General features: G+C 54.1%; 1 protein-coding gene across 1 annotated transcript; it reads right to left on the bottom strand.

Annotated features, from left to right (window-relative positions):
• Window positions 1-297: 297 nt before the first annotated feature.
• CLDN1 (claudin 1) lies at window positions 298-14512 on the bottom strand. Its single transcript, XM_014607100.3, has 4 exons — window positions 14063-14512; window positions 4656-4820; window positions 3903-3987; window positions 298-2894 (listed from the first exon to the last, which is right to left on the bottom strand). The coding sequence occupies exons 1-4, from the start codon at window positions 14283-14285 to the stop codon at window positions 2735-2737; spliced, it is 633 nt and encodes a 210-aa protein (XP_014462586.1). The 5' UTR covers window positions 14286-14512; the 3' UTR covers window positions 298-2734.
• Between the last annotated feature and the right edge of the window lie 2668 nt (window positions 14513-17180).

The following is a 17180-nucleotide window of genomic DNA, read 5'->3' on the forward strand; positions in this document are numbered from 1 at the left end:
GTTGGCTGGACCAGAGCCCAGATCCTCAAAGGGAGAAGTGCTTAGGAATTAGGTACCTCAGTACCTTTGAGGGTCTCCACACCTTTGAGGAAAGCCGCCCCCAGTGCAATTTAAACAGGTGTGCAAAACTGATGCACGTTACACTGATGTAAAGGCCTGGTGTGTTCACGTCCACAATCAAACAAAGCATATCCAGCCACCTGAATTTCAAATTCCTGACATCACACACGCATACACACGCTCCCATCACCGCTGCCAAGCTGACCGCTCTATCAGGGAAATAAGCAATGGATGCTCTTCTGTTTTCTTAAAAAAAAATTCCATTTATTGAAAAAGTTTCACACTTTATACAAGTTCCCCATAGAAAAGTCTGCTCCCTGCTCAGGGTAAGAACTAAATACAAAAGATCCAACCTCTGCTGCTCGTGGATAAAGCCGGGGCTTCAAGCTTTCTCAGCTGGGGGCTCATCCGATGGCCACCGGGCACAGACAGCTGTCCCCCCAAGAAGTCAACAGAAGTCGTACATGTGAAATAGGTACAGGGAGGGATTTCAATCTGAAGCAGACATGTGAATGGCTCTGAGGTCCATGCCACAGAGGCGGCCGTCAGAGCACGGCTAGGTCATGAGGATCAGATAGGCCACCCATGCTGCAGTTTGGCACGTTGCAATGCCAGGGGCTGCCCCTTTTTATACAAAGGGGTCAGGAGATGCAAGTGCCTCTCCACATCTGCAGCATTTAGGGAGCCGGGATAGAAGAGGCTGGCTTCTTTCCTTCCAAATGGAGAGTTTGGGTGCATCTACACATGCACTTTACTGAGCATTAGCCTATTTTAATGAGCATTAAAGCACCCCTAAAAAAAAAAAAAAAGGGCATTTAGCTAATGCACATTAAAATAGGCTAATGCACATTAAGCGTCACTGAAAAACTGTTCTCTTTAGTTAATGTGCATTAAGACAAACGAATGCACATTTCCCTAGTACCTCACCATGGAGGTACTAGATTTAATGCGCATTAACTAAAGTGCATTAATGCACATGTAGACGCACGCTTTGTGTTTGAGCTGCCACTACCCTGTTAGCTATTACCCAACGACAACTGACCCACAGCCTCCTGTGTCAGAAGTGCCACCTGAACCAGATGCTTTGGAGGAAGGCACGAAGCCCTTTATTACGAGCTGCATGTCTCAGCGACGGCTGCTTGCCATAATTATTTGAACATTGGGATTTCCAAGCTCTTTTTGATGAGCTTGGATAAAAACTTTGGATTGGTTGCTTGAAGAAATGGGCTGAAACTATCTAGAGGGGAAAGGCCATCTGGGATGAAATAGCAGTGTAGTGAGCTTGGCAGGTATTTAGAGGCAGCATCCAGGGGAAGGTTTTACGGGCTGGCACTGGGCTCAGTTTGGGTAAAAGTATTTATTTGGAAGAAAAGGCAAACTCCACGTTAATTCTTTTAAGGTGAAAAAAAGAGCTGCAAGCTTCAGTGAGGAGAGCGAACTAGTGGGAAACAATCCAGAGTGGTTAGAAATTTGAATGGGACTTTTTAAAAACATTAACCAACCTAGGAAATGGCATGTTAATACATCTGGGAACATGTAGGAGGCATTCAATGGAAAGCAATAAAAAGATGAGTACTTAGAAAGCAGCAAGGCTGAAACAAGCCTGTCGGGTGATGGGGCACAGCTGCTTAGATAGATTTTTATTATTTTTTGCACAGGGGGTGGTGAAATACAAACCAAGGGAGTTGTTGCATAGGTAGAGGAATCGGGTCTTAGGCAGGGTTATAAGACATCCATGCAAGGCTCTCTGGGGATGAAGGCAGGCTTTCTCTGCACCGCTGCATCTGAAATACAGCGCTCCTCGGTACCAGAAAGATGCTGATAGACTGGGAGGGATTTCTGAAGAAGAAAATGATGGAAAGGGCTGGACTGGTAGAGGTGATGAATAGGTGTGTTTTGCATGGAGCAAAATGGGGTGAACCTGAGCACAGTTAGATGTGGGGTAAGCAAGATAAGGAAACCCTTTCTGGCAGTGAGAAGCACAATACTGTAGAGCATTCTCCAAAGGGAACGCTTTCTAACGAATCACCGAGGCAAATTAAACCAGAGAGTCACCCTCCGCCAGCTCCAAATAGCACCTACCTGCCTTGTACCACCTGCAAAAGAATTGGAGGGTAGGCTCATCTCCGCGGGGGTGAGTCTACCAACTTTTTGTGGACTGATATCTGCAGCAGACAGAGAGATAAATAGGAAACGACAGAGAAAACACATGGACCTTCTCACAACAGGGTCTACCTGCCTGGTTGGGATCTTTCTCTTGATACTACTGCTGCGGCCCCTTTGCATAGAAAAGGATATAGATTTATGTACACATCCCCCATAGTGGGCTCCAGCAGAACTGTTACCATGTGTTTTTGGATTAAAAAAGCACCAAAAGTCATTTGGAGAAAAGATCCTTCCCCCCCCTTGCACTCCCAACGTGCTGCAGAGCTGGTATGAAAGTGGCTGGAGGTGGCCCAGGTCCAGCGAGCGTGGCTAGGCTCCCTCCGTGGGGTGGGAGAAGGAGGAGGATCGATGTCCAGTAACGGGGAGGATTATAACATGCACGCTTGGGCTAAAAGCAAGGCTGAACGCAGACGGCTGGAACTCTGCTTCGACCAGGACAGCAGCGTCTCAGCGTCCTTTCCACAACGGTCTCCGCTGGTGATGCCCGCGGCTTCGGCTCCCCGCTCCGTTATACGTAGTCCTTGCCACTCGTGGTGCTCTTGGGGTAGGGCCGGGAGGGGGGATAGGAGGTTTCTCTTCGGGGACAGGAACAGCAGAGGAAAGCGCCGCCCAGGATGGTCAGCGCCGCAGCCGCCCAGCCGATGAAGAGAGCCTGGCCAAACTCAAATCTGGGAGGAATGACAAATCACGTTGGATAAAGCCACGGAGAAACCCCCAACTCCGCCAGACACAAAACACTGCTCAGTTCATATTTTTTCCCATTGCATTCTGCTGTCCGAGCCCCTCGCCCCGCCTCGGGCCTTGCTTTCCCTGCAGCCACGAAGGCTGGAGAAGTAACTCCCCTCACTCCCACGTCTCCAGCACCCGCTGCCGTGAGATGCCACCATCACCACGCACCTAATTCGTTCTCCTAAGACTACAGCAAATAGCACTTGGTACGGATCGCGTGTGACACAGATGCATGAGGCTGGGGTCCAGTTTGTGGCTTGAGGGGTCCGTTCCCATCTCACTTGGGAATAATGGTTAAAAAACCCCACCATAAATAACCAAAAAAAAAAGGATCCTGTTCTTTTTGCACCCACCGTGCTCCCAGCCCAAGACCCCTCTTGGGTGAACTTTCCCCAGCTCATGACAAAGATGCTTGCAGGACCCAAATGCAGCAGCCTGTGGTTAACATTCGAGGAACTCCCCCTTGCTGGCAGCTCTAGCTGGCATATTGGCAGGGGTATAACATGGCATCAGTCAAGAGGGAGCTTAAAAAGATTCAGACCCACAAGCAGAAAAAAATCCACTCCAGCTATGTCTGCAACAAGCCACTGGCAGCAAAGCCGCATCTGAACAAGCTGCCGTGGTTTGCAGCAAGGGCTCAGAGCCATTCTGCTCTTGCAGAGCTTCTGGAAACCAAGGGGTCACGGCTGTGGGAAGGCACATCACGTCTTGCCTCCAGAAGCAATGTTTTTTGGGAGGAGGTTTATCCTTTTTACCACCTTTGCAGCAGGGACAGCCCTAAATCCAAGCCTCTCAATGCATTTCCCCAAGGGCTGTTCACCGAAGCCCTGCCCCATGCTATAGCTTCTCGTAGGAGATTGCTTCTGGGCTCCAAGAGCCTTCCCTGAGATGGCTGGGAGCCACGTTTGCCCTGACATACTGAACTGCGATGCAAGAAGGTGCGTTACCTCGTGTTGACGGGGGTGAAAGGGTTGTAGAAATCCCGAGCCACTTTGTTCCCGTACCAGGATGTGGCCACAAGGACGGCAAAACCTGCAAGGGAAGGTCAGGCCGTGAGATGGATGGGGAGTCAATGGGGAAAGCTCAGAAGCAGTAACGTGGTCCCTAGTGTATTGAGGACCTGCAGTCCTGGATCAAGTTGTGGCACTCAGCCACAGCCCTATGTTGGGTGGGAGGAGAGCAGGAGCCCTGGAGAAGTATCAGGCATCCAGCCTCAAGGGCCCTCAAGGGCATGTGCAATGGGCCGAACTCTGGAACGAGGGAAGGAAAAGGATGACACCCCTTTGTAGAGTCATCCACTACCCTTGTGCAAGGGGCAGCCGCAATTTCTTCCCCTGGCATCTAAGGTTTCTTGGGACTTTCCAACCCAAGCAAGAGCACCCTGGGAATCAAAGTCCCACCCCCCTCACAGATGTGTCCAGGCAGCTAGTGAACAGGGTTGAGCCAGCTGGCTAATTTAACCCTGTGGGCAATGGCAGTTTTGGAGATGGCTGACCATATAAAAGCCAGGCCTGGGGATCTGCTGCATGCCTGCAGCTTCCAAAGAGTTAATAAAGGCAGCAGCAACCCTTTCCCAATATCCCAGCACTGCAGACAGGTAAAACCTGACTGCTGCAGGCTGGCACATGCTTGATTGCAAAATAAAAGCTATGCAGAATGGGGCGCACATAGATGTGCTCCATCTTGGAGCACTGACTCACCTGCAATTAGGAGAATCACACCACCCAAGACAGCCATCCTCATCTTCTTCACCTGGTCATCTTCCAGGCACTTCATGCATTTCATGCCGGTCATTGCCACGACTACGCCAATGATCCCCAGGAGGATCCCAGACACCATCAAAGCCCGGGTAGCCTGCAGGCTGCCTAGAAGAAGGAACATAGTATTGTCCATGAGCGGGGTAACAACATGGGAAAGGTCTCAAGGCACAGGCTGCACTTCAAACTCAGTGCAAGGGGGGACGTGGAGCATCTAAGCTGACCCAGGGCCTTCGATGCTACAATAAGGACAAGTGCAAAGTCCTGCACTTAGGATGGAGCAATCCCCTGCACCGGTGCAGGCTGGGGGTGACGGGCTGGGCAGCAGCTCTGCAGAAAAAGACCCGGGAGTGACAGGGGACAAGAAGCTGGATGAGCCAGCAGTGTGCTCTTCTTGTGCCAAGAGGCTACCGGCATCCTGGGTGCATTGGCAGGAGCGATGCCAGCAGATGGAGGGCAGTGATTCTTCCCTCTATTCAGCACTGGGGAGGCCACATCTGGAGTCCTGTGTCCAGCTGTGGCCCCCATGACAGAAAGGATGTGGACACATTGGAGAGAGTCCAGTGCAGGGCAATGAAAATGGTTGTGGGGCTGGGGGACAGGACTGGTGAGGGGAGGCTGAGGGAAATGGGCTGAGGGGGATTGAATAGCAGCTTCACCTCCCTGCAGGGGGGCTGCAAAGAGGACGGAGCTGGGCTGGTCTCAGTGGGGGCAGATGACAGCACAAGGAGCAATGGGCTCAAGCTTCAGCAAGGGAAGTTGAGATTAGATATTAGTAAGAGCTTTCTCATGAGGATGGCAGTGAAGCACTGGGATTTGCCCAGAGAGATGGTAGGATCTCCATCCTTGAAATTTTTGAAGACCCAGAGCCTTGTCTGGGATGATGTAGTTGGGGCTGGTTCTGCTTGGAGCAGGGGTTGGACTAGATGCGACCTCCTGAGCTCCCTCCAGCCCTCGTTTTCTGATTGTATAATGCTATGAATGGTGATTATCTTCTCAACCATGCTAAGGGGGATTACTGCTGGAATTCAGGACCTTTTCTCAAGGTCTCAAATGCTCTTTTAATGCAATGCTGCTGCTCTCCAGACGTCAAGAAGATGCCCTTCTTGGAACACTAGGCAATGCCTACCTTAAAGACAAATCATATCTCATGCCTGAATGTTAGTCACAACTGGGTGAACTAATTGTGAACCATTGTATTCCACCATGCATGATTATAGTCTGCACTTACATGCATTTACAATTGCACGCGCGTGCACACACACACACACACACACACGTGTGCGCGCGTACACTCATGCCAGGTTCTGCATCTATGAAGCCAAAGGGCACAGGAACAAATCTTATAGGTTTGCATTTCAGATGCCTGCTTGATAAGGACTCCTCTCTTCTTGTGCCAAAATACCTGAATATGAAGGATGTTTGCGTGGTTTCCTTTAGTACGAATGACTTTGCCATTCCAGCTTTAAGCCCATGGCTGGCAGCTGGGGCTTCTCAAAGTCAAAATTAGGACCAGTAAAGAATCACAAGGAAGAGACTGCTCACGGGAGAGAATGGAGTAGATCATGAACAAGTTTCAAAGCAAAACCGTGGTTTCTGATATGATGGGCTCTTATCCATTTCTGTTCCTTCCACTCTGCTGCACAGTTATCTTATGTTGTGTATTAATGCAAAGAAAATCCTTGCTAATGTCTCTCAAAAATGCAAAGGCATCTGGCTTTACACATTCCAGCAGCTACCTCGGGGGTCTGGCTAATCTAATCTAATCACTGAGGTTTGCATTTTGCAATCACCACCCTGGCCTCTGCATTGCTAGAGTTAGAAACGGGGTTATAAAATATAAAATCACTACCGGTGACACTTGCAGATGACTCCAATGTGGGTGAAGCAATACATTGTTGGAGGGGGAAGTTAGTTATACAGCCTGAGCTGTGTTACTTGACAAGACAGGCTCTTGTGTACAACACACAGCCAGTGCAAGGGTGCAGGGATGAAGAAGGCAACACCACACTTTCAAAATGGGGATGCTATCTTGACTCTGGTCTGGGTAGCTAAATGAAACCAGCTGCCAGGGCAATGCTGCAGTGAAAGTGGATATCACAATCCCTTGAATGGACATGCAGGAGAATATCGAAGAGGAGCAAGGAAGTGGTATCTCTTGCGATGAGGCCATCACTGGAAACAGCATCTCGTTCTGGAGTCCACCCTCCAAAAAGGATGCTGGAAAGCTGGAAAGGATTTAGAGGAGAGCTGCAAGAATGAGGCCAGGGGTGGAAAGCCAGCAGAGGAGGAGAGGAGGTGGTCTGAGCGCAGCCGCTTATCCAGGAAAGAGACTGCTGATGGTAGATAGCTCGAGGAGAACAAGGCAGAGCAAGGTGTTAAATCAAAGGCTGTCATATGCTTGCACACCTACTCACCGATCACAGCTCTGTGTCCCTTTACACGGGATCTCAATAGGTGATACCCCTACCCTGACTTTTTATATGCCTCCTAGGGCAAGGGCTCAAATTTGCTGGAGTTTCCCACTGAGAAGCCTTTTGTTGGCACAGCTACGGGGCTACTTTGGTTGAGTTCACTTTCTGCCTCTAGTGCAGCCTGTGTCGGGGCAGACGGCTGGATTGGCACCTCTGGGGGTCCCACCCTGGAAGTCTGCGCTCACCACGGCATATGGTCTAGGACCTTTCCTCCCCTCTTTGAGCAGCCAAATGGGTGCAAGCCAGCCGAGGTGACCTGCTCTCCCTGCACCATGGCCGCAAGGCGCCGGGATTTGAAGATAAATCTGGACCCATTTCTGTGCAAATAGCTCTTGGTGTAGGAGCGGGAAAAAAAAACCCCATGCAAGATCTAGATGCACAGGAAGCGACACACCCTTCCCAGGAAAAGAAACCCATGAATTCACATTCAGAGCTGAGTGGGCTGGATCCTGCCTCCAGGGCTTCTCTTAAAAGGGAAAAGACAAGGCTCCTCCCTAGGCTTGGAAATGAAGTCACAGAATAGGACTAATTGAAGCCCTTTTTGCAGTGCAGTTTCTATGGGTCATTTCTCCCCTGTATTTCACAAATTCTGCTGAATGACTTTGCAAGCACATTTTTAGGGCACAGCACAGCACAGCTCAGCCTGCCCCTTCAGCCTCTGGCCATTCAAAGGCGGCACGGGGATTTCAGTCAGTGCAAAATGCTGACTTCCTTAGCTCTGCTTTCTCCGTGCATGAGAAGAGGTGATGTGCAATGGCATGTCAGGCCTGCTGTGGATTTCTTTGGGCTCCTTCTGATTGCTAACGAGATAACTCCCACGGGAGGGAAGTTGCACACGCCAGGACAGAGGCAAACTGCCTGGGAAACAGAAAAAAAATGAGGGATAGAGAAGAGACTGCAAAGCCCAGCTCCTCTGCAAGGAACCAGGGGAGCAAATCAGTGGGGAGGGTGCTTGAGAGAGAAAACTGAAGTGGTCTTGGAAGACTGGGAAGCGACTTTTAAACACATGCAATTTATATCTGCAGCTCTCACGCCAACCTTCCCACGGCTCGGGTAAACAAGCAACCCCGTCCAAATGGCACAGATGGAGGAAGAGAGGGGTCACAAGCCCTTCCCGAGGCCACACATGACGCCTCGCATGCAGCCGCTCACCCCCAGCAGTCCACGCCGTCTCCACGGCTTGGCAGAAGACAAAGGCAGAGGCCGGGAGGGAAAGAGGGGGGCAATGAGGCCAGGCCCGGAGGAAAATGGGTAGGATTGTTGAACAGACCCTTTTATGCTGCAAGGGAGAACGCAGCCAAGAGAGACTCACAGTCCTCCCCCTTATAGCTGCCCGGTTCACCCTCATGCGGTCTCAGCAGGGCGCGGACCACGTCTGCACAGAGATGGATCCATGTCTCATGCACCGTGCACCCGGGCATCACTCCTGTGGTGCCAACAGGACAAAGGAGCCGGTTGTGTGGTGCAACCAAAGCACTAGCTCCAAGTAGGATTATCAAAGTCTGCAGGAAACTCTGGGTGAGAGCCAGGGGACAGGGCTAGGCCAGGACACTCGGTCTTCCTAGGGCACACGCTGTCTTCCATATAGGACCAGCGCTTCTCCCTGCAACCTGTGCTCACACCAAGCATTACACCGAGGGCAATGGCAGTGTCAGAAAACTTGGGTAAAGCAGGCAGCTTTTATCTAAGGGACGGGAGGCCTCACCTCAAGCACCCGTGCTTGCGAAGACTGCCCTTGCAGCAGGAACAAGACTGCCACCATGCAGCATCCACACCAAGGGGTTACCACGATCCACGGTGCGTGGGTTTTTATCAGTGTTTAGCAATAAAGGACCAGCCCTGCTAACACCAGCTGGTCATAAGCCCTTGCAGGAGTTTATGTTCAGAGCTGCTGGGGATGCTTAACTATGGGCAGTAGCTGCAATACCGATAGGCTCTGGCATGCTTCGGTCATGTGGCAGCCCTTTGACTCTCGCAAGGCTGTGCAAGCGCGGCTCTGCCCGCATCTGCATCGCAAAAAGCAACCTCCCGCATCACGACGTCAGCTCGTGGCTTTGCAAGACGGGATGTGGATAAATGAACCGCATGGCCCATGCTTGATCTGAGACTTAGATATATACTTTCCACGGCTCTGAGTACCTGGCATAGAAGTCACTGCAAGAGCCTGTTGCACAGTGAGGGCTCGGGATCGCTTTGTATCCTCGCATCGTGCGATGCGGTTTGTTTATGCCGCCAGGGAGAGAGGGGAGAGAGGAGCTGTGTTTGGACAAGTTGCAGCAAGGGAGGTTTAGGTTAGATATTAGGAAAAATCTTTCCTGGTACGAGAGTGGTGAAGCACTGGACCAGGCTCCCCAGAGAGGTGGTGCAGTCTCCACCCTTGGAGGTGTTGAAGATCCAGGTAGACAAAGCCTTGGCTGGGATGATGCAGTTGGGGCTGGTCCTGCTTGGAGCAGGGGGTCGGACTCAATGTGACCTCCTGAGCTCCCTTCAACCCTCGTTGTCTGTGCCAGGTGAAGGATATTTTGCAGGCCTCCTGCTGCCCCCCACCTCCCTCCAGCAAAGGATGACACCTCCTTTGCAGAGGGAAGGCAGGTGTCTCCTCTAGGCTGTCCATGTCCCTGCCCTCGGGCCGTGCTGCTGGCAACCCTTCCCCACCAGCAGATGCAGTCGCTGAAGGGCTGCTGATGAGCTGCACACCTGTCTCTGGGCGATTCCCCCTCCCACACGGCTGTACAAGGCCCACCTGCGTCCAAGTGACAGAGCCCCGGTCCATGATGCTGACATCCTCTTCCCTTCAGCAAGTGGGAACTACCCACGGGCCACCAACTGCACATGCACGGTGGGAAATGCAGCCTAAATGGCTCCATTTGCTCCACTCCAAGTTTTCCTGGGGGGAGGCTACCTACGCTCCCTCCCGAAACCGCGCTCTCCAGGCTCTCGTTGCATTGCACCCGGGCTGGCAGCCCTGAGCTCCCTTCCTTGCAGAGCCGCAGGGTTTGGCTGCACGGAGCCAGGCCATGAGCGGGCCAGCGACGGAGAGGGGAAGGCTGCCGGACCCCCAGCTGGTCCTGGAGCCAGCCGGCCATCCCCACCCGCATTCCTGTCCTGGGCTGGACACCGAGCGGTCAGCAACGCCCTGCCTGTGGAGACTTCCCCAGGAGCAGACAGACCCAGCTGCGGTTGGGTTAATTCCTGCAATGCCGAGGCTGGAAAGCCCAGCAGCTTTCAATCACCATTAAAGGGTCCCAACACCCATGAACCGCACGGCTCATGCTTGATCTGAGACCTAGATAAATGCTTTCCACGGCAGACATACTGTCCCATAGCAGCCCCCTTTCTAATACCAAACATTTCCCCCAAACCCAATGCTATTCTGCACCCGTGGACTTGCAAATTAAGTGCATGCTATTTTTCAAGGCAGCATGGTGAAAAGACTAGGGCTCTCTCCCAGGTGATACCCTGGCTACCTTTTTACACCATCCAAACATCGTGCAAACATAAACCGACCCCCTCGGTGCCCACGCAGGCACAGGGCTGAATGCACGCCCACCTCGCACACACAGCTTGCACGCCGGAGAGCAGCAGCCATGCCCTGCTCTCCTCTGCCAGGCTTCTCCTGGCACCTCACAGGGCAGGTTGGTCCCCAGAGGCTGCTTTTAGGGGTCACAGGTTTGCTTGCACCCATCCCCGGGTTGCGGGTCGACAGGTGAAATGCAGCCTTGTTGTTTGGCTGAATTCAACCGCGCCCTGAATGACAGGCCCCGGCTTGCCGCCAGCGTGGGCACGCTCCCACGGGGTAGCGATGGAGCCCTGGCATAGCTCCCACGGTGCCCAGAGCCGTCAGCCAAGCCAGCCTCGCCCGGGAGACAGCAGAGACAGCAGGGCTGCTAGGTGTGAATGCTGCCTGGAGAGGGATGGGTTTTTCCCCAGGCCCCCCGCTCCTGGGAGAGCCTGGTGCTGCACAGCGGTGACCCCCACATGCTGCTAGTGATGCCCCAAAAGCCCTGGCGAGGGGCTGCACATGGCACTGGGTCTCACCCCAACTCAGGTGCCTGGCGATCATGAGAAATTCAGGGAAGCTGCAAGCATTGCAGCTGAGGCGGGTGGCTGGGCTCAGGGTGCGGCAGACGCTCTCTGGCTTTGCAAGTTTCTCCCTGCCAGGGCAACACCCGGGAAAAGGCCCTGGGGATGCTTGCCATGCTCCCTTCCTGTCATCCCAGGGGGATCACAGCCAGCTCTTCGGGAGCAGAGGAACCTGACATGCCAGCGCACCAGGGTTATGAATGACTGCTATACGGTCATTCATAACGCAGGTCCAGGACAGACACTGACCTCAGGAGGGAGTGACGTGCTGACCACAATGTCCCGCAGGGGACCCGGGGTCCACCCCGAGCACAAGGGAAAGCCCCAGCGCACTTTAGGCACCGTATCATGTGCAGGTCAAGGACGCTATGATCCCCTCTCACTGGAAGACGGCGGGGGATTATCGGACTTGAATGCCCGTGCACCCAGCAGCCCTGATCTTCACTAGGGTTTTGCCATGCGAGCGCATCAGGCACCTCTTCCACCCCCCTACTTGTGCATGTTCAATCACACTGCTCCGTGAACGCCGGCAGGGTCAGATGAGGTGGGGAGAAGACCCCAGGGTAACAGGCTGGGTTTGGAAAGGACTGATCTGCAGTGCCATGTGAGACCCAAGACTAGCCCTGAGCATGGTACCAGCAGCCGGTAGCCACTGCTTTGCTATCAGTGCCAGCGAGAGCAGCATCTAACCGAGCCAACAAGCATGGGAGGACACCTGGGCTGAGTTTTGGCTCTGCTCTGATGCAGCCGGGCTGCATCTCCAGTGGTTTCTGGTGGTCCATGTGCGTGCCCAGAGGACTGCACAGATCCCTCCTCCTCCATAAGGAGCCGAGGACGTTTCACTCCAACCGGCCAGCGTGGGTAGGCACCACCCTTGTCGGCGAAGTGTATAAACAGATCCACTCCCCGGCAAATAATTAAAGGGACCGACTGGCTCCTAAGTGGGTGGTGGGTGAGGCTGCTGCATTTCTCCAGCCTTTCCAGGCAAAGGCCTGGCTTATCCTCAGACATGCAGAAATGTATGTCACCAGGGCTGGACTCGAGCGGGGCGGGGGCAGCGTGGATGGATGCCTCCGGGATGACAGAGGCTTGCATTTGGATGCATGGCTGGGGAAGCAGAGCCGGCTTCTTGCCGGGAGCTGGGAAGAAGCTATGAGAGCAAGAGCCCTTCTCTGCTGGTCCAAGCCACAGCCAGCTGCATGCAGGTGCAGCTTTTCTGGCCACGGCCCCCGAGTGCCCGCCCGAGCGAAACGACAGCGGGAATTTTCCCAGAGCCAAAAGCCTGAAGCTAGGAAAGAGAAATTCAAGCTGGCTCCCACCTGCAGAATCAGGCCCTACCGCTCAGGCCCCGGAGGAGGGACGACTGAGGACAAGGTTGCAGACATGAGGGATTGCATCCTCGCGGATGAAGCAAGGCTCTCGGCTGGAACATGCCCGCCCTCGCTGCCGGCGCGGGCACACGCACCCTTTACTCCGGCAGCTTTTGCAACTGGTGCTAGGTGGATGCAACTGGCCAGGACTGGAGGGATGTGATCGGCGGAGCAAACCCAGCAGCATTAGTGCTTTGGAGATACCCCCGATGGACCTGGCTCCCACGGGGTTGTCTCCGCTGATGAGGCTGTGCCACCCACCAGGATTTTGGGACAGTTCCTGTCCCCTGGTTGCTATCAAGAAGAGCCTGGCCAGGTGGAGCTGGCTATGACCTGGAGAAAACCTGGCTTTGATTTCTCCAGCATTTCACATTCCTACCTCCCTCGCCCAAGCCCATCGCTGGCTGGAGCTGCCTGCCCCGGTCCTCCCCGTTCATGCTACACCAGTGCCTGGTTGAACCCCCGACTCTCTGCCCAAGGCCCAGCCACAAGCCCAGCTCCTCCAGGCCCCACAATTCACCAGAAACCAGCACTGGAGATGGCACAGCATGGGGCTCTTCCCAAGCACCCTCCTTGGGGAAGCAAACCCCACCTAAGGCGGTTGCAAACCCCACCTATTGCTTTGCAATAAGTGAAGACTGCCCAGCCTGCCCCCTTGACAGCCTAGCACATTTGTTAAGGGGAAAACAATCCTTTTGTCCTTCTGGGAGGTGCCCTATCTCTTGGGGGCAGGGGCAGATATTACAGCAAGGACTCAGGCAGGCAGCCGAAGCAAAAGTATATATAAAAATATATAATAAAACATATATAAAAGTAATACTATATAAAAAGCATATATCAAAATCTCTCCAGAAAAGAAGAAACCCCAGTGATCGATTCCCTTGTCTCACCCCGCTACACCCCCAGCAGACTCCTTGATGGGAGGAAGGTGCCCGTAGCAAGCGCTTGTGCGATCAGTGAGAAAACAGACATACACCTCGGCCTGGCTTCTGCATCCCTACTTGTCAAGCCCCGTTCAAAGGCTTTGGTGGCATTAAATATGGCCAAATGCCTCCCTTGGGAATGGTTACCATGAGATGCACTGGCTCAGGCTGGCCCACAACCAGAGCTTTCCTGCCGGCTGCAGCCGGAGCCGGATGGGACCCTGGAAGTCCAGCAAACAAGGCTTGCAAGCAGGGGTGCATGGGGTGCCGGGAAGAGTCAGATCCAGAGAGACACAAGTATGGGCAGGGCACGATCTCACGGACCCACCAGCTGAACCAGAACAGCAGCACCCTAGAGCTGTCCTTCTGGGATCTGCTAACAACATCAGGGTGCCGGACTCGATCTGTAAGGTCCCGTCCAGCCCCTAACAACTATGAAAGTATTAAACTTCAGGGCGGGGACAGCAGGGAGAGCCCCCAAACCCGCTCCACGCACTTACTCTCCAGTTTCAGCAGGGAGTCGTATATCTTGCACTGCATCTGGCCTGTGCTCTGGGTGACACAAGACATCCACAGCCCCTCGTAGATGGCTTGGGCTGTCACAAGGTTGTCCCCGGCGTAGGAGGACATCTTCCACTGGGGCATAGCCGTGCTGACGATGATGCCGATCCAGCCTACAAAGGCCAGGATGAAGCCCAGCAGCTGCAGACCTCCGCTGGCCATCTCAAAAGGGCTGTGAAGAGGATGCCACAGTCCCTAGGTACCAGTCCACGCTCCCAGGACCTGGGCAGCTGGTAGGATTTGCCTTCTTCCTCCCCCTTGGCAGCACTCAGGCGGAGATGTGAGTGCAAAGACTCTTCCCTGCCTCTCTTATCCTCCAGGAGCAAGGCAGGCGTCGGTGCTGGCTCCTCGGGCTAGAAACCACCTGAATGAAGTCAGAGCATCTCTGGGTTGCAATTTAAAGCCGAGTCCTCGGGGCTCCCCCTGGCGGTTTCACCCGAGCTCTCGGCTCCCGGGAAGGGGCCGTGACAGCTCAGACCCAGCACAGCTTTCCCCTCCTGCCCCGCCAACCTGCGTCCAGATGTGCATGGCTTCTGGCAGGGCGTGGGGAGCCAGGGGGTTTCTTTCCAGCATCCCGTGCAATCAGCTCCAGTTGGAAGACAGAGCTCACAAGCTAGCGTGTGTGTGGTGTTGGTGATACCCATGTGTCACACTGCAACCGGTTTGCCGGGGACTTGTGCTGTACAGGCTGCAGCAAGAGCCGTGACTGGGAGGGTGACTAATGTTCAAAGCTACCGAGTTGCATCCCAGCGATGCCAGGTGCTTTCTCTCCGAGGGTCTTGCATGCTTGATAAATGCAGGCCGGCGAGTGCTCCTGCGCCGCCGTGGGCCAGGCATCTCGGCCCCTGGAAATGCATGGATTCTGCTTTGTGCTGCGCACCAAGGTCCCTGAAGGCCCCTCGCCCTGCCCCATCTCAGAGGGCCAAGGTGGCAGGCAGCGTCTCCTGCACTCGGCTCCCGGCTCGACCTCCCGAGGCGGCCGTAGGTGACTCCGTTTCCCCGCGCCTCGGCTCCTGCAGCTGGGAAACAAGGAGTGGGTGCTTGCCCTGGCTCCCGGCGGGACGGTTAATGCTACGGGACTGCAAAGTGCTTTGGGAACTGGCCTAGGAGAGGCAGGACGGGAACAACCGGTGTTTGCTCAAGGCTGCAGAAAGGCAGGGGAGCTGGGGTGGTAACTCAGGCGCACGTGGGTGGGGGGGGCCTGTTTCATGCCCAAATTGCAGGGAAGAAATCACTCGCCCAAAGCACCCAGCATTTGCTTTTTTCCTGCCTGGAGCAAACCCCAGGCAGGCTTCCTGTGGGGTCTTTCTTTTTTCTACGTGTTTTAAAAGGAGCCAAACGTGGGTGTATTTGTTCCTAAACCATCACTTCCATAGTAGCCCGGCTCAGAAAGGCTGAAGCAAAGCACTCGGGCAAAACACTCATCCGAAATCAGGCACCAAATTCAGGCTGGAGTTGCCAGTAATGGTGTCTGACTGACCCCAAGCTGCATTTATCCACCGGCCAACTGACCCTTGTGCCCAGCTCTAGGTTTCGTGTCCTTGCTTTGTATCAGCTGCTGCTTTTTGGAAGGAAAAGCAGCTGTTCCTAAAATACCCCTTCTGCCTTCGTGGAGAGGGAGGCTCCCTGCTTTCCCTGCTAGCACGGCTGGGGTCTGGGAGCTGGGCTGTTCTTCCCCTGGCTTGCTGCTCCTAAGGCTCAAACTGCCTTGTCTTGGGGGGATTTTGTTCGAGTGAATCCCAAATCTTTTTTTTTTCCTAAAGGAGAAACCTGCTTGTTGTGGCTGGTTGATGGAAATGGGCAGAGAGCGGATCTGGAGGGATTCAGTGGCCTGATAATATTATGCATCCCCTGTCTGTGCCCAGCACGGCTCCCCCAGACTGGGGGCATCAGGGGGACCCTTCCCCACGCCACGGCTGGAGGGAAGGGAGGAACAGGCCCCTGCACAACCCGAGAGGCCAGGACTGTGTGCAAGACACCTGGAAATCATTTCAGAGATGTCAGCAAACAAAGCCTTCCAGAGAGGCAAGCTGGCACCTGCCACATTTCAGCCTAAAATCAGTTGTTCTCAACCCTCCCGACCCCCACGTTCGGCTCGAAGCCCCACCTTGAAAAATGCCAGCTCTGAGCTTTCACTCGGGTTGACCCTGGGAAAATACTAGAGCAATGCATCGGTTGCAAGGAACCCGGCCAGGCAGAGCGGTTTAAACACTGTGGGTGGAAATTTCTCTTGCAAATCCTAAAAGGATCTCACAGCCCTGCAGAAGGCTGCAGAAACCGGGTTGAGACTCACCGATTTCAATAAACCTGCTTCCAAGAATGGGTGTCTTTAAATTGTCAGGATTTTGGAAAGTAGCATCTTCCACCACTGGGTCTCTGATGCCCCCGGGGAGAAGTGGCTTTGACTGAGCATCAGGGCATGGGGAGAGGTTAAGTGACTTGCAAAAGGGTCCCCGAGTGGGTGAGTAGCAGAGACCCAGGCTCTCTTGGCTCCTTAGGATGCTGGCCTGAGCGATCTCTCATAGGGCTGAGAGCTAGTTTGGGTATAGTCTGATTTGCAGGTAGCGATGGGCTGAGCTTTCATATCCAAGCTGATCAAGCTGCAGGTGAGGAGGGGATCCCCTGAAGACAAGAGGGAATGCATGAAATGAATTGGATGGTGTTGCCTTCACCTGTCATCAGCTCAAGCCCGGAGCAGCTCAGATGCTCTCTCCCACCACCCCTCACCTCGGCATAAACAAGCGTGCGCTGGCGAAGGCCGTGTTTGGCACGGGAGCGCGGCGGGGTTGTTTTGACAGCCGGGTGGCTGCGTTTTGATGACTTGCAGGTTCTCACCTGGGAGACGGCTGCAACGAGCCAACCGGTGATTACGCAGCCAACTTTGCACGGCTCCGGGGGGATTTGCAGTGGGAAAACAACTGCGGGGAAACCGCAGCGGGCACGGGGGGGTGGGCGCTGCCAGCACCTGCAGCAGGGAGCCCAGAACGGCAGTGCAGCTGGGATCGGCCCTGTGAAAGCAAGACAGCTCCCAGCACGGCCTGGCGGGAAGGTGTTTCT

Source organism: Alligator mississippiensis, chromosome 7 (genome assembly GCF_030867095.1).
Source record: "Alligator mississippiensis isolate rAllMis1 chromosome 7, rAllMis1, whole genome shotgun sequence".
Classification (NCBI taxonomy): domain Eukaryota; kingdom Metazoa; phylum Chordata; order Crocodylia; family Alligatoridae; genus Alligator; species Alligator mississippiensis.